General features: G+C 40.7%; 2 protein-coding genes across 5 annotated transcripts in view; one reads left to right on the top strand and one right to left on the bottom strand.

The window, feature by feature from the left end:
* Positions 1-1,016: 1,016 nt before the first annotated feature.
* Positions 1,017-1,414, bottom strand: LOC122918147 (60S ribosomal protein L34-like). The gene has a single exon (XM_044266297.1). It carries the CDS (start codon positions 1,412-1,414, stop codon positions 1,061-1,063), a length of 354 nt encoding a protein of 117 aa, XP_044122232.1. The 3' UTR covers positions 1,017-1,060.
* Positions 1,415-12,280: 10,866 nt separating this feature from the next.
* Positions 12,281-27,653, top strand: part of RASAL2 (RAS protein activator like 2) — a 357,312-nt gene continuing 341,939 nt past the window's right edge. For all 4 annotated transcript variants that reach the window (XM_044267341.1, XM_044267340.1, XM_044267339.1 and 1 more), the window contains exon 1: positions 12,281-12,625. In XM_044267341.1, the coding sequence (XP_044123276.1) occupies positions 12,424-12,625 (202 nt within the window). In that variant the 5' untranslated portion in view covers positions 12,281-12,423. The remainder of the gene's footprint in view (positions 12,626-27,653) is intronic.

Below are 27,653 nucleotides of genomic sequence, written 5' to 3'. Positions count from 1 at the left end.
AGAGGGCGAGAGTGAGAGAGAGCACAGAGAGAAAGGGAGAATCAGATTCCTCGCTGAGCCGGGAGGCCCACGTGGGGCTCCATCCCATGACTCATAGATAATGACCTGAGCCCAACTCAAGATGCTTAACCTACTGGGGCAGCCAGGCACCCTAAGATCTTTAAAAAAATAAAATGCACGTGGAAGACTTCATGCTAAGAATAGGCAAGGCGGGGCACCTGGTTGGCTCAGTGGGTTAAAGCCTCTGCCTTCCGCTCGGGTCATGATCTCAGGGTCCTGGGATCAGGCCTGCATCGGGCTCTCTGCTCAGCAGGGAGCCTGCTTCCCCTCTGTCTCTGCCTGCTGCTCTGCCTGCTTGTGATCTCTCTCTCTGTCAAATAAATAAATAAAATCTTTAAAAAAAAAAAAAAAGAATAGGCAAGGCAATTTTGAAAAAGAAAAAGAAGAGGTAGAAATTAACATAGAAATTAATACAATGTGATACTAAAGCTAAAGAGATAAATGGACTAATTGGACCAATTAAACAGGACAGAGAGCAACACATATGAGAAAACTTGGTATATGATAGAAGTGAAAGTGCAAAGAAAGGGGACAAGCTGGACTCTTCACTAAATGTTCCTGGGTCCACTGGCTATTCATACAAGGAAAAATTAGATCTTTCTCACTGTACACATAAATAAATATCAAGTGGAATAAAGACTTCAGTGTGAAAGGCAGAATAATAAAGCTTACAAAAAAGAGTAGAGGAAAATATATTCATTACTTCCAAGTAGGGAAAACTTTCTTTTTCTTTCTTTTTTGTTTTTTTAAGATTTTTATTTATTTGACAGACAGAGATCACAAGTAGACAGAGAGGCAGGCAGAGAGGAGGAAGCAGGCTCCCCGCTGAGCAGAGAGCCCGATGTGGGGCTTGATCCCAGGACCCTGGGACCATGACTTGAGCCAAAGGCAGAGACTTTAACCCACTGAGCCACCCAGGCGCCCCTAGAGAAGGCTTTCTTTTTCTTTCCTTTTTTTTTTGCCTTTTGATTTTTTTATTACTCAAAACAGCTTCATTTTTTTATTTTGCTTTCTGACTCTGTGTTTGTGCCTTCAACACTTCCACAACGATTTTCTGCTCCTCGATAAGGAAAGCATGCTTGACCCTGTCACGAACACACCTGGCACACATGGAACCACCGTAGGCCCTGCTGACATGTTTTTTCGTTTTAGACAACCTCATAAGCACTTTAGGCCTCACAGCATGAACTCCTCGAAGTCGGCCTGGGCACACGCCACATACAGATTTTGGTGCTTTCCCAACCTTCTTGGTATAAAGGTAAACGATTCTATTACCTGGGGTTCGGGACAGCCTAATATTATTAGAGGCTGTACTGTAGGACAGCCTATGATGGTAGGTCATATGCTGGACCATTCTGAATGCCTACGGAAGCCGTCCCCGGAAGAGTAGGGAAGGCTTTCTTAATACCTGAAAACTTATACCATAAACAAAAAAGTTGATAGATTAAAATTAAAATTTCTATTTTAGAAAGAATACCATACACAATGTTAAAAGAGAAGGTCAGAAAATATTTGCAATTCAAATAACAGAAAAAAAATTAGGGCACAGCAAATATGGAGAGAGAACTTCAAAAAATAAGTAAGAAAAAGACAAAACTTCAATAGAAAAAAATCATCAAGGAATATGAATAGGCAATTCATAGAGGTGAAACGCAAATTGCCAAGAGCATATGAAAAGATGCCTAACCTCTCTAGAGGAAAATGCAAAATGTAAAATTGGATTGCTTTTCATATATATAAGAATGGCTAAATTTAAAAATCTGATAATGTGTAATATTGGTAAGGATGTGAAGAAACTCTCATACCCTGCTGATGGGACAGTAGATCGGCACAACAATCATGGAAAACAATTTGCCAATATTTTGTAGCATGGAATAAGTGTGTACCCTACTATATAGTAATTCGATTTCTGGACATATATTTAGAGGATCACTTACACAGGAGCACAGGAAAATTGCAGGGATTGTCACTGTTTTATTGCTTGCAACCATAAAATTGGAAACAACCATCCATAGTGGAATGTGGAAATTAGTAGTGGACTATTTATATAATGCAAAACTACACAGCAGTTAAAATGTGTGAACTAGATCTGTGAGCAGTAACAGATAAATCTTAAAATCACAATACTGAATGCAAAAAGAAATTCCAGGATATATTATGCATAGGACAATTTCATGAAGACAAATCAAATATTAATAGAAAAACTCTGGGCGCCTGGGAGGCTCAGTTGGTTAAGCCACTGCCTTCGGCTCAGGTCATGATCCTGGAGTCCTGGGATCAAGTCCCATATCGAGCTTCCTCTGCTCTGCAGGGAGCCTGTTTCTCCCTCTCCCCCTGCTTGTGCTCTCTCTTTCTCTGTCAAATAAGTAAATAAAATCTTTTTTTTTTTTAAGATTTTATTTATTTGTCAGAGAGAGAGAGAGCGAGAGCGAGCATAGGCACACAGGGTGGCAGGCAGAGTCAGAGGGAGAAGCAGGCTCCCTGTGGAGCAAGGAGCCTGGTGTGGGACTCGATCCCAGGACGCTGGATCATGACCTGAGCCAAAGGCAGCTGCTTAAACAACTGAGCCACCCAGGAGTCCCAAATAAGTAAATAAAATCTTAAAAAAAAAAAAAAAGTAGAAGAACTCATTAAAGGATTTGCCAATACTCATGTGCAGGCATGGGAGAGATACATACCAACATTAGAACAATCGTGATGTATTATTGGTACCCAGGAGAGAAAGGGATTGGGTGGGGTATAAAGAAGACTTCATTATATTTACAACATTCTATATCCTTTTTAAAGATCTGAATTAAAAACAATAAGTGGGAGGTGAAGAAGTAGTGGAGACAGTGAGTACAATCTACATTTTCAAAAAGTTCAGAGGCAAAAAGTAAGAAGATTTGGTGGTGACTTGAGGAGGGTGCTGAGTTGGGAGTGCCCCCCCAAACGTTTTTATTATGACAAATTTTTTTTTAAAGATTTTGTTTATTTATTTGACAGAGAGAGATCACAAGTAGGCAGAGAGGCAGGCAGAGAGGGGGGAGCAGATTCCCCGCAGGGCAGAGAGCCGGACTCGAGGCTCAATCCCAGGATGCTGGGATCATGATCTGAGCCGAAGGCAGTGGCTTTAACCCACTGAGCCACCCAGGTGCACCTATTATGACAAATTTTTAAACATACAGATAAGTTGAAAGAATTGTACAGTGAACATCCATGTATTCACCACCAATGTTCTACAGAGAGGATTTTTGCCATATTTGGTATATCATGGATCTATCCATCTATCCATCCATCAACTCATCTTATTTTTTGGTTACATTTCAAAGAAAGTTGCAGAGTTTGGTGCACTTCATTGGTGGGGAACTTTTTGATTAGATGGGAGAGGTTAACACGTTAACTTGAGGAAAGGAGCCAATGTTGAAACAGTGTGGTTGAAAGACAAAAAAAAAAAAAGGGGGGGAAGTGAATTGCTTTGGCCCTGAAATCAGTGAGAAGGTTTGGCTTTTGAAGAAGATGAGGGACCGCTGATCCTTATAGCTGAAGCAGAAGGTGGAGGGATGGGATTTTGAAGGAGGTCTTGCTCAGTGGCCTCCATTTTTCTCCTTAAAAGAGGAAGCAGAGGGGCGCCTGGTGGCTCAGTGGGTTAAAGCCTCTGCCTTCGGCTCAGGTCATGATCCCAGGGTCCTAGGATCGAGCCCCACATCGGGCTCTCTGCTCAGCAGGGATCCTGCTTCCTCCTCTCTCTCTCTGTCTGCCTCTCCACCTACTTGTGATCTCTGTATGTTAAATAAATAAAATCTTTAAAAAAAAAAAAAAACTAAAATCAAGATTTAAAAAAAAAAGAGGAGGCAGAAACATTTGTTGGGAATGAGAACTGGGAGTTGACTTAGGTCTGGCGGAGAGGGACAAAGATTATCGGGTGGATTTACTGAACGGAACGGGAGAGGTAACTGACCAAAGACAGGCTAAGGGAATGACGGAGTCTCTGAGGGGCCCCGTTGACCTTGAATCTGTAGCAGCATAAGAGTCTAGAGTAGCATTTTTCTCAGCTGTTTGAGAAGGAGGAGCAGAAGGCAGATTGTGGGAATGATCCGGAGTTGATGCTGTAGGACTGGATGCAAGAGAATGCAAGAGACTGGTGTGAATATTTCAGATGGGCACCAGCCAGCGCTTGGGACTGAGTCAAGGAATAAGACAAGGAGATCGATAGATTTAAATTCTCATGAAATGGAGAAATGGTCCCTTTGCTGAGTTGCAAACTTGGAAAGACACTTTGTCCTAACTAGGTTTGTTGCTGCCATTTTGAATGCAGAGACATAGTGCAGAAGACACGGCTAATGAATGAACAGTCTTGTTGCAAGTCCTCTAAAAATCTCTCCTCTAGAATCATTTGGCTTTTTTTTTTTTTTTTCATCTTTTGAGGACTCTTTAGAACCACAAAGCTAAGGAAGTGATCATTTTCTTTGGCTAGGGTGAAGTAAGTTGGTGTTTCTATAGTTACTAGAAAAACACAGAAATTAATTTGCTAAAGATTATCCCCTTCATAGATTGTGTTAGTTAATAGATGGTTGGTACTGTGTATTCCAGACAGAGCTGGATTACTCAAAAGATGTGTTTAGAACACTGGCAGAAGTAGGAGCGCACAGAAGCGCATACAACATTTTTAAGAGTTTGATGTTTGCCATTTCTGAAACAAGTTCTGTAGTGGTCATCACTGAAAAAAATCAGAACTTTGTTGCTCTTTCTGATACGTGGCAAAAAAAAATGTTTTTAATTACATGGAGTGAGGTGGGCACCTTATTATTTTCAGTCTTTAGGTCCTTTAAAGGTTTTAATTAGACACTGATGTCAGGCGCCCTTGTGGTTCCATCTGAGCGTTTTTATTCTTTTTGCATTCCTGAAGTTGAATGCTGAGGTGAGGTCATTATTTTGGAGGAGTGTTTGGCAAGAAGAAATGACTGGTGGAGGTCTGTTTGTCTCTGGTGTGTTCCACTGCTTTCCCAAATGATATCGTTATTGGTTGATTGGTCTTCAAATAGAGACCTTCTCTTAGGGGACATGGGTCCGGCACAAAAAAGCACTCACAAAACCCAGGAAGATTCCTAAGCTTTTCTTGTACTGATGAAGACCTACAATCAACGTTTTCTCATTTATACCACTCTCAAATGTTGCTGGAGGAGAATAGGTGCTCCTTGTGGAGCACTTATGCTCCTCTTTACATCAACCTCAGTTTCCCCATTTAGAATACTCTCTTTCTGCCTGACCTGCTTCCAAATTTGATTCATGTCCTATCTTGGTTTTTTAATCCAACTTCTTTGTACCCGGAATGCAGTGAAATGAATGGCAGCCACCCAACCACTTGAGGCTGGCTGTCCTACGCTCTGGAACAAAGAGACTGAGAAAGTAAAGGAACAGTTCCTTTGAAATTCAGACCTCTGCTAGAGAATAGGGAATGTATTCTCCTCTATTGCATTAGATTTTGTTTAAGACTCGGGATGCAGGATGCTCTCTTGATGAGGGACAGACAAGGTTGAAAAGGGGAACGTACTGAGCAATGAGGAACAGCTGAGAGCTACAAAGATAGGGCTGTGCTCGTGTATAAATAGAAATGTTGCTGCTACCCTGATGAATCAGACCAGATGTTTCTCTGATGTCTCTGTTTGGTCCTTTGGTTTAAAAAAAAAAAAAAGTATAATTTTGCTAAAATTATATGTGGGGCCAGGAATGTGGCACAAATGCTTTAAGCTTAAATAATATGTAAAAGAATAAAATTACTTTACTGAAGAAACCTTTATCAACAAGAAAATAATCCATTTAGAGGACAAAAACAAGCAGGAAACAACCAATCTGTGGATGGGGTTGATGCATTGGGATTCCCGTCCTTCCTCTGTTACTCATTGGGTGACCTTGGGCAAGTCATGTCATTTTCATGGGTCTCTCTCTCTCGTTTTTTCGAGAGTGTGTTTCTCTCTCTCATTTTTTTAATGGGTGGGGCAGGGGAGAGTGGGGGTTGTATGTCTGGGATCACTGAACTGATTTTTTTTTTTTTTGTAGCCCCAAACATTTATGAACCCAGTCAGGTTTTCTTTTTTCAGTTTAATTTCTTGCTTCCTGGCTTCTGGTTTCATTGAGGGGTTGATATGTGAAAGACACCGTGGAGGATGAACATGAATAATGCAAGCCCTCTGCCCTCTAGATGCTTATGACCTAACAGCAGATATTAGAGTTACACGGAGGACTGTACCATAATATATCCATGAGTGGTTCCAGCAGACAGATAAGAACAAATACCATGGGAACTCAGAGGGGGCAGAGATCATTGCCAGTTTGGAGGATAGGAAATGACTTGCTGGAAGAGGACATTGGCGGAAGAGGACATTGGCATTAACCTGAGGAGTGGGGGAAGGAGAGCTTGAAGTTTGGCAAGTTTTTAGCAGGCAGAGTTGGAGGGAAGGACATTCCTGATATCAGAGACAAGGAGAGGCAAGGAGCAAAGAAAGGCTGGATGTATTTGGGGGCATCGTAGGCCATTGGGGTGACTGGACACAGGCAATGGGGCAGGTAGCGATGGTGGCTTAGGACCATATTTGGTAGGACCTTTTAATCTTGGTAGAACATACAATTTTATTTAATAGGTAGCAGGGAGCGGGTTTTTTTTTTTTTTTTTTTTTTTATTTGACAGACAGAGATCACAAGTAGACAGAGAGGCAGGCAGAGAGAGAGAGAGAGAGAAAGAGAGAGAGAGAGAGAGAGAGGCAGGCTCCCTGCTGAGCAGAGAGCCGGATGCGGGATTCAATCCCAGGACCCTGAGATCATGACCTGAGCCGAAGGCAGAGGCTTTAACCCACTGAGCCACCCAGGTGCCCAGGGAGCTGTTTTTGAGCTTGGATGTGACCTGGTCTGAACTGTGCTTTAGGATAATTCACTTACTGCAGAGTGTAGGATAAACTGGAGGTAGAAAGGCCTCAGGGGAAGGAGGACAACTAAAAAGTTACTGCTTTTAGCACGGTGAAAGCTAACCTGGCCGGAGCTAGAATGGTGTCACTGGGAGCAGAAAGCAGGGGTTGGTTGGATTTATGCTACGGTGGAGGAGAAGACTGAAAGGTAACTCCACGTTCAAGCCAAGTCTGAGGTAGAACCTACCAGCTGCACTGAATATAGAAGGGAAATTCATGAAGGGAAGGGTGTTTGGGTCTAGGACAGGGGGAGGGAGTTCACTTTCCAGTGTGCTGAGTCTGAAGTACCGGAAGCATATCTTACTGGAGGTGTTCAGCATTTACAGACTCCTGACTGGTTCTCAGTCCAGGGGCTGGGGCTAGGGATGGAGATCTTAAAGTCAACACTATCCAAGTGAGAGTTGAAACCGCAGAAGTGAATAGATGACCAGAGAATTGGAGATGGAGGCAGGAGCAAAACGAAGATGGACAACAGAATCTCGAGAAATGTCTAAATTCTTTCCTTATGAGGAACTGGGCATGGTCAGTGCTATAGCGTGCAGTCGGCAGTGCTGCATCGTCGTGGCCAACGGGAAAGAGAATATAGGGAGGGAGCTGCTGGCGAATCACACTTTATTTTTTTATTTTTTATTTTTATAAAGATTTTATTTATTCATTTGACAGACAGATCACAAGCAGGCAGAGAGGCAGGCAGAGAGAGAGGAAGGGACGCAGGCTCCCTGCCCAGCAGAAAGCCTAATGCGGGGCTCAATCCCAGGACCCTGGGATCATGACCTGAGCCAAAGGCAGAGGCTTTAACCCACTGAGCCACCCAGGCGCCCCCGAGCCACACTTTAAATGTTGCATTTACTGCTTGGGGGATTAGCAGCTTCGGAGTCGTGTCTAGAGAGCCTAAAAGGGACCGGCTGTAAGAAAATAGTTAAGAACATTTGTGATGAGGGAATGTGTGTTTTCTGACAGGTGAAAAGAGGAGAAAACTGGATGCACACCTGGTCCTCAGTTTGTGAGAGCCAAGGTTCCAAATCCTTGTCTCTCCTTAATACGGGCATCTTTCGAATGTATAGAAAATTCTCATTATGCTATTTTGCTTTTATGAAAGACCTACAATAGTACCTGTTTTCACTGATCTAAGGAAATCTGATAAGGATTTTCACTGTATGAAAAAAGGAGAAAAGCAAAAATAACGTTCAGCATTTGCAGTAAGCCCAGATAACAGGCAGTGTGTGCCCTGACCAAAAAGTGGTGCCCCCAAGCTCCTTCCCCTGGAACTACCTTCAGCATCTCAGCGTGGAGCCACCATAGTTTTGAACAGTCTGTGAGCTTATCTTGATTTATTCTGTGCATCCTTTAGCAAGATGGGTCCTGAGTATCAGAAAAGCCTGAGAGGTTATTTTTTGGGTCTGGGAACGCTCAAAAAATTTTCCATTTAATCATCAGTAAGTGCTGCTTTGCTTTATGTCATTTCAGTTTATGAAAGCTTTCATAGGTGTACTCTACTTTAGGATAAGAACAGGAAACCTGGATTGGTAATATGCACTCTGAACCCAAGGCCTCTTTCTTTCTTTTGAAAACCCAACCTTTGTTTTTCAGCCTATTACTTGGGGGAATTTATTAGTTTTTTCTCCTCCACAGTTCCCCAATTTTAGTTCCCATTTGTCCTGGGGTTTCGATTTGATTCTTGGAATTGAGTTCCAATGACAATAAATACGGAGATGACCTCTGAGAGCTTAGTGTCTGAAATTCTAGAGGGAGGAAAAGGAGGAGGGGGTAGGGCAGGCTGGGAAATGAGACTTTAGCTCTATTGTAGTTCACACACAAAGGCCTGTTTGCAAACTACAATGTAAACTAAGACTTTATCAGCCAAGGATTTATGTTCACATTAAGATCTGGGATTACACCAGGGAGATACCACTGGTATAAATCGTAGTAGGAGTAACTGCTTTCCTGCAATGCCGATTGGCTTGTCACTTTTGTTTGTTTTTTCTCCAATATTTTCTTTAAGTGACAATAATTTGTTTTTTAAGATTATTTATTTATTTGAGAGTGAGAGAGCACAAGCAGGGGTGAGGAGCCCAGGGAGAGGGAACAGCAGATGCCCTGCTGAGCAGGGAACCCAATACAGGGCTCCATCCCAGGACCCAGAGATCATGACCTGAGCTGAAGGCAGATACTTAACGGACTGAGCCACCCAGGAATCCCTTAAGTGATAATAATTTGTAAAAACTATGGAATATTTGCTTTTGGCTCCATACTATTAGGACAGCTCTACTCACTCAGCGTGGTGGTGGGGCAGATAAAAACCTTAAGGAATTCAGATCCATCAATGAATTAAAAGTTTAGGAGACTGGGGTTTTAATCTGTCTACTATTTGACTATAGGTAGGTTGCTTGATAGAATTCTATGCTTCAATTTTTTTCATTGGCTCAATGGTGATTTAAAAAAATACCAGTTCTGGGGCACCTGGGTGGCTCAGTGTGTTAAAGCCTCTACCTTCAGCTCAGGTCAGGATCCCAGGGTCCTGGGATCAAGCCCCGCTTTGGGCTCTCTGCTCAGCAGGGAGCCTGCTTCTTCCTCTCTCTGCCTGCCTCTCTGCCTACTTCTGATCTCTGTCAAATAAATAAAAAATAAAATCTTAAAAAAAAAAACTGGTTCTGCTAATCTCAGAGAACTATTGTTCAGGTTGTGAACTATTTTCTCTTTAAGTTATAAACATCAGATAAATTCCAGACATATTATTACTTAAGCAATTAGATAATCACTGCAGCTAGTCTGAGGGCAGGACAGGGAGGTAAAGCAGGGACTGGGGATTTGGAGAGTCTACATGAAGAAAGTAGGATTATTGAGAGCTTTTTCTTTAGCTCAACAATGAATGATGCCACAAGAGAATAAGCTCGAGAAAAAAAAAAAACTATGAATGTTTCATACACCACTCCTAATGCTGCTTTGAGATAATTACTTGGCTAAATAAATTCCTTACATATTGACTAATAAAGAGTGCTCAAATTTGTACACCTGATGCCCATTATCCACCTGCTCTCTGACTTCTGTTACCATGACTTCAGCAGTAGTTTAGTATAAATAAAAATGCGCTAGCTCTGTTTAGTGCCGGGCCCTAAAATCTCCTAGCTTCGATACCTTCCCATTCCACTCCAGCACTGAACAATATGATTTAGACTTGGAAGTCTGACTATGGAGTCAGATAGTAAGAAATCAGGGTTTTAGGATACCGGAAATGATCACTTCAATGCATCACCAAACCATGCATCAACAAGCTCAATTACAAAAGGTTCTTGAGGAACAAAGTTGAAATAGGCATCATCATTGAGACACTGCAGACCTATATGTACTGATAGTTGATTTGTCAGGTAACATGGATGTTTCTCAGTTTCCTCAACCATTAAACAAAAGGCAGAATGAGATTATCTTGAAGGTCACTTCCTGCTTTGAAATACTATTTCCCTAAACAGTTTGGAGAAAATTACGAAATGCATCCTTATAGTTCTTGATAAGCCCAAACAACATACCAGGATATCATAAGACCAGAAAACAAAAGCATCCCCTTGTAGACCAGTCTCTGTGCAAAGTAGGAAGAAATGGGTGGGGGGATGCCCCCCATGTACTAAACCAAAAGCGCCATATACTTGTGGAACTCCTCCATTTCAAGCAGCATGTTCAAGAAACATTGTTGGAGAACTACTACGTGCGAGGCACTGTTTAAGTTGTTACTTTTCGGTTTAAAAATTATCACTACTTTGCCAGCAATCTTTTTTTTTTTTTTAAAGATTTTATTTATTTGTCAGAGAGAGAGAGAGGGAGAGAGAGCAAGCACAGGCAGACAGAGTGGCAGGCAGAGGCAAGGGAGAAGCAGGCTCCCCGCTGAGCAAGGAGCCCAATATGGGACTCGATCCCAGGACGCTGGGACCATGACCTGAGCCGAAGGCAGCTGCTTAACCAACTGAGCCACCCAGGCGTCCCTGCCAGCAATCTTTTTAACCTGAACTAGCGAATACCGCTTTGGGTGGGCAGAAAAATCAAAACCAAGGTCAAGGGAGACAGTCTCCAAACAGACCAAAAATAAAACGCTTGTGATATCATTAGAGGAAAAAAAGCCAACACGTTGCACAAAGATCAAAGGCAAAAGAAAGAGAAACATGTTTGGTTAATACTGGGCTTTTGAGCATTTCTTGTGCTCGCGAGGCCCGTCTATCCATCCACACCACACTTCGTAACCATGCTATTCTAAACCGATGACAAGTCCAGCCTCGGCGCGGACAGGCGCAAAGCGCAGATCCCACAATCCAGATCCCGCTGCCAAGTCTCTCCTCTGGGAAGGAAGGAGGCGTTTCCCTTTGGGCAACTGTAAAATAAAGCAGCCTCTCTAATCTCTTCCTCCAGTAAGAACGAAATGTCGGTCCAAATAAATGAATACATAAATAACTGCATGAAGGGAAAGAGGTGGAAAGAGGGGAAGGGAAGCTCTTTTCCTTTCTTTTCAAATTTCCCGCACCCCTTCTCCTCCCCGCCTCCCCACGCCGTCCCCGCTTTTGCTGCTGCTCGGGAGACCCGTACCGCGCGCTACTGGGCGGTCGGGTAGAGGGTCTTTAGAAAGTAGGCGGGACTGGCCAGATGAATAATTCGGTGTCCGATTTTTCCTGCCTTTGGTGGCAGTTCCTCCTCCGCGTCGTTACTCGATTGCACACGCGGCCCAGCCCTCGGCCCTCGATTGCTCCGGCCTATCACCCTGGGATGCCGCCTGCCGCCGCCGCGGCTGCCGGGCTTGTGGGATCGGTGGCGGAGCCGGAGCCGGAGCCCGAGCCGCGGCGGGAGCCGTGGCCTGAGAGTTAGGGGGGCGGGCCGGCTCATTCCTGGGGTGGGGGCCGAGGACTGGCGGGCGAGAACCCGGGGCCACCGCCCCCCTTCCCTGAGGGAGCGGACACTCCGAAGCTCTGAGGCGACGGCGGCGGCGGGAGCCGGTCAGAGGGGGCGGCCCCTGGCGGCGACGCCCCCAGCCCTGCCCTGCCCGGCCCCACTCCATCCCCGGCTCCAAGCTCCCGCCGGGTCTGGCCGCTAGAGACGCCGGCGGGGATTGAGGAAGGCGGCTCCGCGGGGGCAGGCGGGTGAGCCGCCCCTCCCGGGTCCTTCCACGTCCCCTCCCGGGAGGGACCCACACCTGAGCCCGGACCCACCCCCGGCCGGGGCCACGCTGGATCCGCCTCCCGGCCTGGGTCCCGCCCGCCGGCTGCAGGTGGGCTGCAGCGCCCGAGCCGCGGGCAGTGGGCGGCGGGGAAGGAGGTGAGCCCCGTTGGTGCCGGCTGCCGCTCCGGTCCTTGCCCCCGCCGCTGCGCTCTCCTCCTCCCCTTCCCGCAGGCAGGGCGCGGACTTGCGCGCCGGCCCCGCCGCCGCCTTGTCCCTCCCGGGCACCATGGAGCTCTCCCCGTCGTCCGGAGGAGCCGCGGAGGCGCTGTCCTGGCCGGAGATGTTCCCAGGACTGGAGTCTGACTCGCCGCTACCCCCGGAGGAGCTGGAAGCAGTTGTCCCAGTCGGTGGGGCCGTGGCTGGTGGCATGTTGGATCGGATCCTTCTGGAGTCCGTGTGCCAGCAACAGAGCTGGGTGCGGGTGTACGGTAAGGACCACAGGCCATCCTAGAGGCTGGTGTTTTTGCTCTGGCTGAAATTCATCCCTAGTCTCAAGTCCTGTTCTCAGTCCCCATCCTTCCTGGGTCAGTTTCCCACATTGCTTTTTGTTCTGGCGTGCGTTTCTGACAAGTTTCTCCAGACTAGCGCTTGAGCCGAGAGATGTCATCCAGTACGGTCTTTGGACCTTTTCAAACACCTGCAGGAAGTTTAAGGCAGAGTTGAGCTATGCAGACTTCATAATTAGGTGCTAACTTCGAGGGAACTGTCAACCAATTTCAAGGAGGTCTGATGGAACACGCCATGAAATTCAGCGAACCGAGTTTCATTTCTTTTTCTTGAGTGAGGCAAGGCTGGAAACCCAAGATACTATGAAATAGCTTAGCAGTGGATAAGATAATAAAATAAAATAGAATAACAAAAAATATTTATTTGGTGGGAACAGACTAATCTATAACCTCTTTCTGAACCTCATTCTCCCAAAGGCAACCACTTAGTCCAAGGGGTGTGGATTGTGTCAGATTGCACTATTGTTTCTGGTTCTCTTTGTAAAGTGACTGGGTTGCTAATCAGCAAGTTAAAAGTGATGAACACACTAAAACTTTCCCTTTCTGCATTCCTAGTAACCACCTCTTTAATTAAAACTGAATGATGAGATTCTATTAGGGTGAGCCTTGTGGCAGCATTAAAACCATGCTGGTTTGGAAAACTCATAGCCCAAGGATTTAAAGCCTGGAATTCAGGACTGAGCTGTGGCTTTGCAAAATATTAAAACGTCAAGATGTTTATCACTTAGCTCATGTGAACACAAGACATTAGTGATGTGGCTGAATATAAGAGGGCAAATTTGAAGCACCTGGGATCAAAGACAAGGTTAAGATGTTATCCTCCAGTCATGTGCAATCTAAGCCTGTAGTGATCACGTACATTATGCTTTTTTTCTTCATCCTTCAGAAGAGGGTATATTTTTACTATTCAGTAGTCATCAAGATTTAGAAGTTATCTCTCTAGATAGATAGTTCATTTCAAGTCCATCACTATCAGAAAGATCACAGAACAAGGAATCCACAGATTTGAGGTTTTGTCTTGGTTCTGACAATAAAGTGGCGATGTGATTTGGGATCACTTTTTTTTTAACCTCTGATTCTTCATCTGTAAAATGAGTGAATTGGATTAAATAATCTCTTAATGGCTCTTTCAGTTCTAAAAATCCTATAGGTTTTATAACCCATTCTTAAGGATTTATATATGTACCACTTTATATTTTGCTTGATGTTTATACATGGTTTTTTATGTTATTCTAAGTACCCGAAAGAATTAAAGCAAAGAAGTAGGAGATGATGCAAGGTCACCCAATTCATTCTCAGCAAATTAAAAACTTTAGTGCCTGATTTTCCATCCACCTGCTGGTCCCACTTATCTGATAGCTTATAGGAAAGGTTGATGAGAACCTGCAAATAAGCTTGAATTAGAGTATACTGTAGTTACATTTCCCCATCGTATCCTCCTTTTTATCCTTACGTACTTCTTTGGCACATTGTTTTTTACATACAGTTAGAGATAGGGCTATGTTACTGCAAGAATATATGATAATTTGGTATTTCAGTGTCCAAAACTGTTTTGTCTGTGTAATCCAGACCTAGCATAAATTATTGTTTTTGCTTGAAACCCATAAAAATATGTGCATGTTTTTGTTGTCCATTTTTAGGGGTAGATTTGTGGGAGGGGGATGTGTGTATATACAAAAAAAAATATGTGGATATTCTTAAGTCTGTATGGGTAAGTATACATACATATATTCTCTACTCATACGGACGGTGCGTTTCAGTGTCAAGTTGCAGACTTTCCAGTGCATTGTAACTTTTTTGTCTTCCCTATCAATAACCAGATGTTGTTTTTATTTACTGTTTAGTTCTGCTACTTTCCTTCCTCTAAGGAAGCTCGTCCTGGATACTACTTTATTGTCTTCAGTTTGATGTAAATATTTCAAAGCTATCTGAATGATTCTTTACTTTTCTGTGTCCTTAGCTAGTTTTTAAGTTGCCTATTGCATAATTCTTTGAAAAGCTTTGAAGTAAAAATAATTGAATATAGAAAATCAGTTTGGAAAACACTAGTTCATTTTTTTTCCTTATTGTTTGTTTGTGTGTTCAATTTCTGATTGTTTTGGAATGTTTAGGTTCTTCTGCACAATTTAAGCCAACTTTTATGAGTGTAGTCTAATGTTTTTTAAAAGAAATTCAGAAACTGGGAACCTAGAGTATACAACTGGGAATTGAGAACCGGGGTTTTCATTCTCTCTTTGCCACAAATTAGTTGCCTAACTTTGGCTAAGTAATTTTAACTCTGTGGCTCTAGGTTTCTACATAAATGGAGAATCTGGACTAATTGGTATCTGTGGTCCATTTTAACTGTGGAGTTGTCTGATTCTGTGGCCTGCCCTATTATTTCACCTATAACTTGGCCTACCAATTCCAGGCTGACTCTTGGGGATAGGCAAGCCCTTAATGAGTTTAAATCATGATTGTCAGGGGCTTCTGGGGAGCACTTTTATCGAAAGGTCAGTGAACTTAGTTGTGAAAGCAGGAATGTTAAGGGCAGATGTATATTTGTTTGGAATGTTTTGACAAGATAGGAAGGTGGGGGAAATGGGGATCTTGCTCAGGTAAAGTTTTAAGTACTGAAATACCCATGTGGATTTCAAAGGGTACAAAGTAAGGAGCTGTATTAAGTGCTCCTGGCTTCTGGCTATGATTCACATCCTCTACCATATACTTATGTTTGAAATCAACTTGCAAACAAACGTCAGTAACAACCCCTCCCCTCAACCTGAATGCCTTAACAGAAACTTTGGGAAATAATATTTTATTAGTTTGCCTCATGAAATTCGAAGACTAGGCCCTGTTTTGAGCTTGTTATTGATTATTTTGTTGATAATACATATATTCAGAGTTCTGTGTATTGCCAGGATTGGAAAACTTTTTCTGGAATTTGTCAGAGCTTTATAATAGGTAGATGTATATTTAAAACACAAATGCCTATCTTTGATACATAGCTAAGGAGAAAATATGCTGCCCTATTCTTCATTTTCTTTTAGTTGTAAAATCCTTCATTTGTTTCATTACAGTTTTATAATAAGTCATGCCCATGCCCTGTCAAGACTATAAAATGTTTGATACCAGGAAGTCTGTCTTGTTTGTCTTTGTATTCCTGTCTTGCCACCCCCTTCATTGTCACCGTGTCTAGCAGATTGGTACCTTGCTCATAGTGTCTGTTGAATGTTGAGTCATGTGTCCTTTGACCATCCAGATCTCAACCTGACTGATTGTATGGGTGGCAGAGTAGCTTAAACAAAGGCATGCCACAAACAGCTAAATATGGATGCAGAATCCAAGAGCATCAAATGCAGAACATTTTTCAGATATTTATAGCCTCAAAGCAAAGTCAATTGGCTGAAAAAGCACAGCCGCCTAGCAAAAGGAAACGGGAGCGGCAAAGCCAGCCTCACTGTCTGTGCTTTCTGGTAAACAATGAGAACATTAAAATTAACTACTTTACCATGAATGGATGGCGAGTGCAGGACACTGGGAGAAATTGAAGATACCGGTCTCTGGTGGCGACTGCATTGGAGCTTTGCACCCATCAGCACAACAGGTCTCCAAGTATATGCACAGATGTACCCTCAGATAGCTAGAAGAGGAAATAGTTATCACACTAAAGTGCTCACCAAGAAATCATATGGTTTTGATTTTAATAGTGTAAGTAGGACTTATCTAAAATATTCACTTAATAAAATAAATAACATCAGCATTATTGCTTACCATTAAGCTAGTATATAGCTTATTGTTTATTGACTGATAGGGATCTGCTGGAAATTTTCTAAAGGCTGGTACTATTTCAGTAAGCAGAACAGAGAAAGAATTAATCATACTGCATCATATACCATATAATTCTGGAAATGTGGCAATGAGAATTTGGTAAGAATTTCTCATGAACTCGATATGAGTTGATGGGGAACAGTTTTCCTTGTTTGTAGTAAATTGTTTTGCTTATGTTTCATGAATTAGAACAAAGAATAAGATATGTTTCATTGCATTTTTAGAGAATATACCTTTATATTTACTTAAAACATTGTAACCAGTAACAAGTCCAGAAAGTTGTTTCCTTTTGGTCCAGTATGAATTAGATACCACCAATTCACTGGCCTTATAAGGAATGTTCTTAACATAATTAACTTTGAATATTCTCAGTGAATCACTCATTCTTACATATCTTAAATATGAACTTCATGCTTGACTTTTTGTGTGTTAGTGTGTCGTGAATGAAATTGTTCAACCAAGTTTTGTCTGCTCTAGCTGATTGCTTTAAGAATATCAGTGAATGTGTACTGAGTACATCCCCAAACATGTTAAGTTCATTGTTAACTTAAGTGTTTTAATTTCCTCAAATACTATTAATTGAACTTCTATAATGATTATTAATATTTTAACAATTCTTGAGTTCAGTACTTAGGATATGACATTAGCTTTGAATGCTGATATGTTAATTTCCCAATATATTTTATGTATATTAGGCATAGACAGTTGTTCACTGAAATGAGAGAATTATCAAGAATGCCTCGGAATATACTGTTTATTTTAAATTACATTGATTTCATATAGCCCCCCCCCCTTTTTCCTTTGAGAGAAAGTTTGTATATCTCATTTAAATTTTGTGTTCTGTTAGTGTTAGAGATATCGACAATTTCCTTTATCATATCTTAGTATTTTTGTACCCTCTGTCATGTTGGTTTGTTGCTATGCTATTTCATTTTCAAGGAATGAAAGTATTTTCGAAGAATAGAACTATACAATTATAATCTCTTTTCCATAATCATTAAGACTAGAGTATTTCAGAATTAAAATTTTTTTTGATTGTAGAAAAATGATATATATACAGTGACATAACCCCCTTAGTGGGGCCTGGAAAAACGTCCAGGAATCAATCATATTAATATTCCTATGGTTAAGTAAAATTCCACACTAAGTATGGTATAACACTATAAATAGTGTTATGTCAGTGAAGGTCACATTTTACTGCTAAACAAGTTATGAAGAAAGTGGTTTTTTTTTGGAAGATTTTATTTATTTATTTGACAGACAGAGATCACAAATAGGCAGAGAGGCAGGCAGAGGGGGTGGGGGGAAGCAGGCTCCCTGCTGAGCAGAGAGCCGGCTCCATCCCAGGACCCTGGGATCATGACCTGAGCCAAAAGCAGAGGCTTTAACCCACTGAGCCACCCAGGTGCCCCAAGAAAGTGTTTTCAGACCTTTTCGGATTTAGGAATTATAGGTATGGAATTGAGGATATGAACAAATTTTCTGACATAAATAATGCAAAGTTCTAGAATGCACCTGTTTGAGAATAGTTCACTTACAAGGAGTGCCTTTATCTTTTCGACATCATATAAAATTCAGTTCATGGACTTTAAAAAATATGATGTACAATTGTGTCTCATTATTTTGAATGAAATAAATTTCTCTGATTTGCTAAGGAAAAAAAAGGAATTCACATGACCAAGCAAGTAGGTTTTACTGAGATTACTAAGGAAGTGGTGGCAAGGCAGTGGTTTCTAATGCTTTCTTTCATTAGAAAGAAGGATGAGGTAAGTTGAACCAGAGGGTTTATGTAATTGTTCTTTGCAGTTGCTCTTTTCAGTAGCACAGAGTGATTTGATCACCTTTTAAAGTAGGTGAGCCACAAAAAAGCATTCAACTAATGCCTGAGTTAATCCAGAAAAAATTCAGTTGTCTGCTCCCTAGTCCCTCCCTATTGTAATAACTTTTAAGTAACAAGAGAGGTGTTTGGTCTTGTTAACCAGGAGGAGGAGTTTGAAGTGTGCTGAGGGCACCACTGAAATTGCTTCACCCTCTCTTGGCAGAGGGATAATTGCCCTCTGATGTTTGTAAAAACCTCTTTCTTCCCAAAGGCTATCAAGTGCTTTGCAAGACCTGTAGGTAGGGAACCCTTTACAAATTTAATGTAGCTTATTTTCTAATGAGAAGGCAGCCATCAGGAAGTACCTGATGTGCAAGAGGTAGAGAAGAAGATATGCTGAGGTCAAGGTAGTAAAGTAGTGTCTGTCAGTGGGTCTACTGTAAACAAAAGAAATAGAAATTGAACGCTTCAAGGCATGACAAAACTTCATTTGCTGGGCTGTAACACAAAGGTTATCATCTTCCTTATCTCTATAGTAGGTTTGGATGTTAGGAGTCTGAGTTCTGCCTTCCCACCAAGTGTTAGTTACATTCATTAGTTGCCTGAGTTGTCTTTGCTCTAAAGAGTCCAATGTAGATCCTGATTGCATTCTTATGCCTCCATAAATTGTCTTCAGCATTGCTTAAGTTCTGTTCCCATTGTGTCATTTTTTTAGTGGGCTTTCTAAAAGTACCCCTTACTCAACTCCCAAGTCTAAAAGATTGGTAATACTTGCAGATACTGTTCGGGAGAGCAAAAATTTACATAGGAAAATATTTGACATAAGGCAAGAAAACAAAATTCAAAAGAATAGTGTAGAAAGTTAAAAACTTTAAAGTTGATAGTCCTGAATATTTTCAAAACAATCCTTTAAGTTACCTCATTAAGGAAACTGGATCAGGAAGTTTAGCTTGTTCCCAAAATTGGAGACAAATTCCACAGTTTGTCAGGATTAGAATTCTAACCTCAGATTCCTCAGCCTCCTGTTTTAGCTTCTAGATCTTACTGCTTTCCCTTAGGGAGATGGCCTTTCAAAGCTGAAGGTCAGGAGAACATGACAGTGAGAAATACCAGATTGTTAGTTTCACAGTCTTTAAGGGAAATGCTGGAAGTACCATTACCTAGGTAACAGAAAACAAAAATGGACAAAACATCCAGGAAGGAGGATGAGAATAATCTCATAGTGTGATTTTTAAGAAGTAGAGCAGAGGACAGGTTAGATATTTTTCATCTCTAAATTTTTTATCCATAAATTCTTTATTCTGTAATTGGAAATAATGTTTTAAGGAAACTTGATTTCATTTATGCTGCTCAAAAACCTGGATAATACCTAGTAAGTTTCTGCCTTGTATTTTAATTTCTGACTTCTCTGATTCATACCATTAAAAAATTAATGCCTTTTTTCTCATGAATATGGTAGTGCTTAATGTAAAGAATTTGAATTATAGGAAAATCCAAAGAAAATTAAAGTGACCTGTAATTACACCTCTCAGAGATAACTATTTTTTAAAAATATTTTGTTGTATTTTATCCTTGTCTTTTCTGTGCAAAAATGTACTTTTTTTTTTAAGATTTTACTCATTTATTTGACAGAGCAAGAAATCACAAGTAGGCAGAGAGGCAGGCTGAGGGAGAGGGGGGAAGCAGGCTCCCTGCTGAGCAGAGCACCCGATGTGGTGCTAGATCCCAGGACCTGAGATCATGACCCGAGCTGAAGGTAGAGGCTTAACCAACTGAGCCGCCCAGGCGTCCCCTAAAATGTACTTTTTTGTATGTATTTGCTGTCATATTGCATATACTTTAAATCCTGTTTTGTTTCTGACTGTATTTTCTTAGGTTTTTAAAAATGTTTAAAACTTTTTCAAATATATTTTTGTTTTTAAATTTAATTAAAAAAATATATATGTGCTGCCGAAGTAAGCACTAATTAAAAATACACATAAACATTTCCATCATTCAATATTCAAAAGATATAAAAAGATGTTCTGTGAGGCCTCTCTCCTCCTGCATACCCCTTACTTACCATCTGGCAGGCAATCATTGTTCACTCCACACAATCAATAAATGTTTGAAATTCTTATGTATCCTCCCATACCTATTCCCTGCCCAGAGAAACGGATAAGTAGATGGATATGTAAAAACTCTACGGGGGCGGGGGGCGGGGGGGGGCGCCTGGGTGGCTCAGTCCTTAAGCTTCTGCCTTGGCTCAGGTCATAATCCCAGGGTCCTGTTCTAGTCTCACCTCAGGCTCCCTGCTTGCATCAGGCTCCCTGCTCTGCAGGAAGCCTGCTTCTGCCTTTTTCATTCCCCTTGCTTGAATTCCTCTCTCACTGTCTCTCTCTCTCTCTGTCAAATAAACAAATGAAATCTCAAAAACAACAACAACAACAACAACAAAAAACAAACCTCCACGAAGAGTGGGGTCCAAGAAATTTTGTTCTCAAAAATGCAAGGTCATGTTTCTTTCGAGGTTAATGAATGAACTGGAGCAGGCCCTCAAAGGAAGTTGGCTGGGAGTTCTGGGGGTCTGGAGCCAGTTGTTAATTGCTTTAATCTGAGTTGATATTATCATATTTTTTACTGTATGTATTGCTTTTTTCTCCTTTTTTATGTAAATGATAACCCATTATAGGAATTTATCTGCACCTTGTGTTATTCCTGCCTCACATCCCCTCTCTGTGCACTTATTAATATATTTTTGACATAGTTTCCTGTCAGTTTGTAAAGCAGTTCCTCATTCTTTTTGTGGCTGCATAATGCCTGAATGAATCATAATTTATTTAACCAGTTCCCAAGTTTTGCTGGTACAAGTGATAATGCAGTGAATAATCTTGAATATAAGCCATTTTGCTTGTGTATGAATGTTTTCGTAAGAAAAATTCATAGAATCGATAGGTCAAAGTTATGTGTACTTGTAGCTTTGACAGATATTCCCAAATTGCTCTTGTAGGTTGTAACTGTATTTCGCCAACAATGTATGAGAGTGCATAGGGAATTAGCATAGGGAATTATCTCTCTACACATAGGGAATTATCAAGAATTTTTGAATATGAAAATCTAATTGATAAAAATAGACTTAGTTTAATTTTTCATTTCTCTTACATTGACTATCTTACAGAGCCATTTAAATGTATCCTTTTCTGTGGATTATATATATCTTCTGCCCATTTTTATTGGGTGGTTGAATCTTTTTCCTAGTGATGTGTAGGAACTCCTTATTAAATAAGGAGGCTTTTATCTGTGATGAATTGCCAGTATTTTCATTTGTCTTTTCTTTCCCTCTCTATAAGAAAATTATTTTCATGCAGTTGAATGTATCCACCTTGTCTTCTATGGCTTTTTGTTTTTATGTTAAAGTTAGTATGACCCATCCTCTTCTGAGGTTATAAAATAATTCTTCATGGTTTATGAAGTACTTCTTTGTTTTCATTTTTTACACTTAAATCTTTGATACATTTGGAATTATTCTGCTATAAGGTATGAGATATAGATACAATTATTTAAAAAAAAATGGCTTTCCAGTTTTCCTAACACCATTTGTTGAGTAACTCTTCTTTTGTCCACTGGTTTAAGATGACTTCTCTATCCTTTGCTAGTGACGTCTGGGTGGCTCAGTGGGTTAATCCTCTGCCTTCGGCTTGGGTCATGATCTCAGGGTCCTGGGGTCAAGTCCTGCATCAGGCTCTCTGCTCAGTGGGAAGCCTGCTTTCCCCCTTCTCTCTCTCTGCCTGCCTCTGCCTATTTGTGATCTCTTTCTGTCAAATGAATTAAAAAAAAAAAAGTCTATCCTTTGATAGACTACCATTTGTATTTTAGTTTCTTTCAAGATTTTCTACTCTATTGGTCTGTCTATACTGATGTGTCAGTATCACACTGTTTTATTACTAAGCTTTTATAATATGAAAGTATTATTTGTTAATGAGTATAATTTAACATTACTTATTTAATCATTATCCTATTTTAGATGTTAACATTTCCCCAGATTTTATAGTCTACTCATTGTCTTTGTGTACAAGTCTTTAAATTGAATTTCTGACTGTTTCCTTAGGCTGAATTCCTAGAAGGGTATGTTTTTAAAGGCCCGAGACTTAGTGCCAAATTGGTGTGACCTTCCTGGAAAGCAATTCCTACCACTAATATATGAAATTATGGCTTATAATTTATTTATTTTATTTTATTTATTTAATTTTTATTTTTTTTAAGATTTTATTTATTTATTTGACAGAGAGAAATCACAAGTAGACGGAGAGGCAGGCAGAGAGAGAACAGAGGCACAGAGGGAAGCAGGCTCCCTGCTGAGCAGAGAGCCCTATGTGGGACTCGATCCCAGGACCCTGAGATCATGACCTGAGCCGAAGGCAGCGCTTATCACTGAGCCACCCAGGCGCCCCTGTGGCTTATAATTTAAATTCTACTTCTATATTGCTACTTTTAATATATTGAAGTATGTTTACATAGATGTCATGTAGTGCCTCAAGCATTGTTTTAGCATGTATTAAAAGCCCTCAGAATTCTAATGGTAATAATACTGCCTTCAAAAAATGGAGTTTTTCCCCCAGTGGTATTCCTTTTCATTAATGCTATATTTCCAAATGAAGGAGGGAAGAGCATGAGTATAGAGTCAAAGCAGTTGGTCTGCTAAGGGTCAAATCCATGATCGGGGCTTTATTTATACTATGTTAGGCTCCAACTGAAATAACCTGACATAGACACATAATGGTTCAAATCCTCTAAGAACATAGTTGCTGGCTTTCATCTCAGCTGTTGGTGTCCTCCTTCTTTTCTTTGTTTCTCAGAGTGTTAAGAAGGAAGTGACATTCATGAAAATTCTTTTGAACATGGTTTGAATATATTATTTCACTTAGCTTTAGCTGGATGAATCACTAAGGTATATGTCTTACATAGTACTGAGTTAAGGACTGACGTTTTAGCATGGGTTTTAATATAGGTATATTCTAGGGAGGTTTATTATGTCAAACAAAGCCTAATTCAAGGGATGGCAACAAGAACTAACATTAACGATAAAATTAACTGGGAAAAAAAAAGGTTGGAAAATGGAGTAGACTCTGGAAAATCATAGTTTATATAGACCATTAATTAACCAATTAACCAAAGTTTTTTTTTTTTAAGGACTTTTTTGAGCAGGTTAGATTCTTAGCAGAATTGAAAGGAAGGTATGGAGATTTACCTTACATTCCTTGTCCCGACATAACCTCCCCAAATACCAACATCTCTGACCAGAGTGGCACATTTGTTACAGTTGATGAGCCCATATTAATACATCATTATCACACAAAGTCTATAGTTCATATTAGTGAACTTGGTGTATATATTCTGTGGATTTGGACAAATGAGTGGCATGTATGCACTCTTTTAGTATCATACAGAATCAGTCTACCTTCCTTTCTTCCTCCCTTTCTTTCCTTTCCCTTCCTTCCTTCCTTTCTTTTGATTTTATTTTTTAAGTGATCTCTATACCAACTTGGGGCTCAAGCTCACAACCCTGAGATCAAGAGTTGCATGCTCCATCTGCTGAGTTGCCAGGTGCCCCCCTACAGAATCTTCACTGCTCTTTATCCTCTGTGCTCTGTTTAGTCATCTCTCTATATTCCCTACCCCCTACCCCATGGCCACCATTGATATTTTTACTGTCACCATAGTTTTGCCTTTTCCAGAATTCTTTTTTTTTTCTTTTTATTAAAGGTTTTATTTATTTATTTGATGGAGAGAGAGACAGTGAGAGAGGGACTACAAGTAGAGGAAGTTCCCGCAGAGCAGGGAGCCCGATGTCGCTCTCGATCCCAGGACCCTGGGATCATGACCTGAGCCAAAGGCAGAGGCTTGAACCCACTGAGCCACCCAGGCGCCCCATACAATTTTTTTTTAAAGACTTTATTTATTTATTTGACAGAGAGAGAGAGAGATCACAAGTAGGCAGAGAGGCAGAGAGAGAGGGGAAGCAGGCTCCCCGCCTAGCAGAGAGCCCAGTACAGGGCTTGGGGCTAGATCCCAGGCCCGGAGAACTGTGACCTGAGACAAGGCAGAGGCTTAACCCACTGAGTCTTTGTTATTTGTAAATTTCAGGAATGCTTCTGAATGAGGAAACCCAAGATCTTTCTAATGCATGTTCCTATTTTAGAATGGGCTAGTTTTGCCCAGGTGGTTGGTGATTGATTAGGTTATAGCAACAAACAGACCTTGAAAAAGATGGCCAAGACAATTGCTACTAACAAAAGACATGTTTTGATATCTAAGAAAGGACTCTATAGTATTTTCTGGCTTCATAAAAACTTAATGGTTTTCAAAAGAAAAAAAAACAAAAAACCATGGTTTTCCTTTTTATAGAAATGAAGATTTATATGCCTACTTTTAAAATCTACCTTGATAACACAGTTAAGAAAGAACAGCATCGGGGCACCTGGGTGGCTCAGTGGGTTAAGCCTCTGCCTTCGGCCCAGGTCATGATTCCAGGGTCTTGGGATCGAGCCCCAAGTCGGGCTCTCTGCTGTCGGGCTCCCTGCTCAGCGGGGAGCCTGCTTCCCTTCCTCTCTCTCTACCTGCCTCTCTGCCTACTTGTGATTTCTGTCTGTCAAATAAATAAATAAAATCTTTAAAAGAAAGAAAGAAAGAACAGCATCATCTGTGGTGATTCCTATTAAAATAGAAGGGTAATACAGAAGATTTTTTTTTTAAAGATTTTATTTATTTATTTGATAGGCAGAGATCACAAGTAGGCAGAAAGGCAGGTAGAGAGAGAGAGGAGGAAGCAGGCTCCCCGATGAGCAGAAAGCCCGATGTGGGGCTCCATCCCAGAACCCTGGGATCATGACCTGAGCCGAAGGCAGAGGCTTTAACCCACTGAGCCACCCAGGTGCCCCAATACAGAAGATTTGATAGGGCCATATTTCTTGCTGTTTTGTAGAAGTCAGAAGTCTTAAGAGGAAATTTTTTATTTAGTTACTTAGTTACTTGCACTTTAGGTTGTGTTTTTGGTATAGACCTTGATAGGCCAGAGGGTCACCTTCAAGAGATATTACTATGTTCTATTTGTTGGCCAGTCATCTTTCTTTTTCTGAAACTTAAAACAGTGATGTTTGTCTTATATAAAGTAATGTTATTCCATTTACTTGTAAACATATTGTATAAAATTATGTTTTTTTTTAAAGATTTTATTTATTTATTTGACAGAGATCAGAAGTAGGCAGAGAAGCAGGCAGAGAGAGAGAGGAGGAAGCAGGCTTCCTGCTGAGCAGAGAGCCTGATGTGGGACTCCATCCCAGGACCCTAGGATCATGATTTGAGCTGAAGGCAGAGGCTTTAACCCCCTGAGCCACCCAGGCGCCCCTAAAATTATGTTTTCATAAAATTTTTTTCCCCTGCAATCCCAAATGCCCTGCTTTTTTCCTCTTTCAACAAATTTATGAAAGATGGTTAAGTCTTTATTTTGTGGGGGAGGTAATCATGAAAAAATTAATGCCTTAAAGATTTTTTTTTTTAAGATTTTATTTATATATTTGACAGACATAGATCTCAAGTAGGTAGAGAGGCAGGCAGAGTGAGAGAGAGGAGGAAGCAGGCTCCCCACTGAGCAGAGAGAGCCTGCAGAGCTCTTTCCCAGGACTCTGGGATCGTGACCTGAGCAGAAGGCAGAGGCTTTAACCCACTGAGTCACCCAGGTGCCCCTGCTTTAAAGATTCTTGGTGAAGTAAGATTAGAATCTGGGTAAGGCCAGAATCTGAGTTCCAATCCAATAACTTTTTTTTTTTTTGAAAGATTACTTTATCTTTATTATCTAAGTTCATAGTTACTGTTTCCAATTTAATATATTTGTGTTAAAATGTATCACAAGTTGTTTAAAGTAGCATTTTAATTCTTTTCTAAGTTGTTTTAGAATTTAACAGTAGGTCTTACGCTTCTCTGCCTCTTTCAGAGTTATGTAGTTAAGAATGGATATCGAGGGGTGCATGGATGGCTCAGCAGGTTAAGGCCTCTGCCGAAGGCAGAGGTCATGATCTCGGGGTTCTGGGATTGAGCCCCGCGTCGGGCTTTCTGCTTGGCAGGGAGCCTGCTTCCCTTCCTCTCTGTCTCTGCCTGCCTCTCTGCCTACTTGTGATCTCTGTCTGTCAAATGAATAAATGAAATCTTAAAAAAAGAAAAAAAAGAATGGATATTGAGCTTTTCATTGGTGAACTGCAGCAATAAAAGCGAAAATGCTCAGTAGGATAACCAACAGATTCTTTGTGTGTGTGTATTAAAATATACACACTAAATTTCATTTTAACAATTCGTGAGTGTGCAGTTCAAATACAGTCCTGGGACATCTGGCTGGTTTAGGCCATGGAGCATGGGACTCTTGATCTTGGGGTTGTAAGTTTGAACCCCACATTGGATATAGAGATTACTTAAAAACATCTTTAAAAAGTTATTTTTAAAAATACAGTCACGATGTTGTGTAATCCCCAGCACTATCTATGCTCAAAATTTTTTTGTTATTCCCACCACTCTTTACCTGGTAAACAATAACTGTCCTTTTCCCCCTCCCACTGGTTCCTGGTAACCTCTATTTTACTTCTTGTCTCTGTTAATTGGTCACTTCTAGGTACTTCATACAAGTAGAATGATACAGTATTTGTCATTCTGTATCTGGATTATTTCACTAAACATAATGTCTTCAAGGTAACATGTATCATCCTTATAGTTTATATCAAAAATTTCATTCTTTTAATGGCCAAATAACATTCCATTATAAGTGTATATAACATCTTGTTTATTCATCATGTGGATACTGGTTTGTTTCCACCTTTTGGTTATTGTGAATAATGCTTGTGTGAACACTGGTGTGCGAATATCTCATTGAGAACCTGCTTTCAGTTCTTTTGGATATATACGTAAGAGTAGAATTGTTGGATCTTGTGGTAGTTCTGTTTAACTTTTTGAGAACAGCCAAACTTTTCCACAGTACCTGTACCATTTTATATTCCTGCTAGTAATGCACAAGGGTTCCAGTGTCTCCACATTCTTGCTCACACTTTTTTACTGTTATTTTCCATTCTTTTTTATTATAGCCATCTAAGTAGGTGTGAAGTATCTGATTGTGGTTTTGATTTTCATTTCCCTAATGAAAAGTGATGTTGAGTATCTTTTCATGTGTTTATTGACCATTTTTAGATTTTATTTGGAAAACTGTCTTTTCAAGTCCTTGTTTTATATTACTTCTTAGTAGATATATTCATATTTTTAAATTGTCAATGATAGCATTAATTATCCTATATATTAATCTTA

The sequence above is a fragment of the Neovison vison genome, chromosome 10, assembly GCF_020171115.1.
Source record: "Neovison vison isolate M4711 chromosome 10, ASM_NN_V1, whole genome shotgun sequence".
In the NCBI taxonomy this organism is placed as follows: Eukaryota; Metazoa; Chordata; class Mammalia; order Carnivora; family Mustelidae; genus Neogale; species Neogale vison.
The sequence above is the reverse complement of the archived record's forward strand: the minus strand, read 5'-3'. Positions and strand labels throughout refer to the sequence as shown.

What these genes read in the sequence shown, in the direction of transcription:
- LOC122918147 (XM_044266297.1), bottom strand. Translation starts at nt 1,414, where the DNA reads ATGGTCCAGCATATGACCTACCATCATAGGCTGTCCTACAGTACAGCC.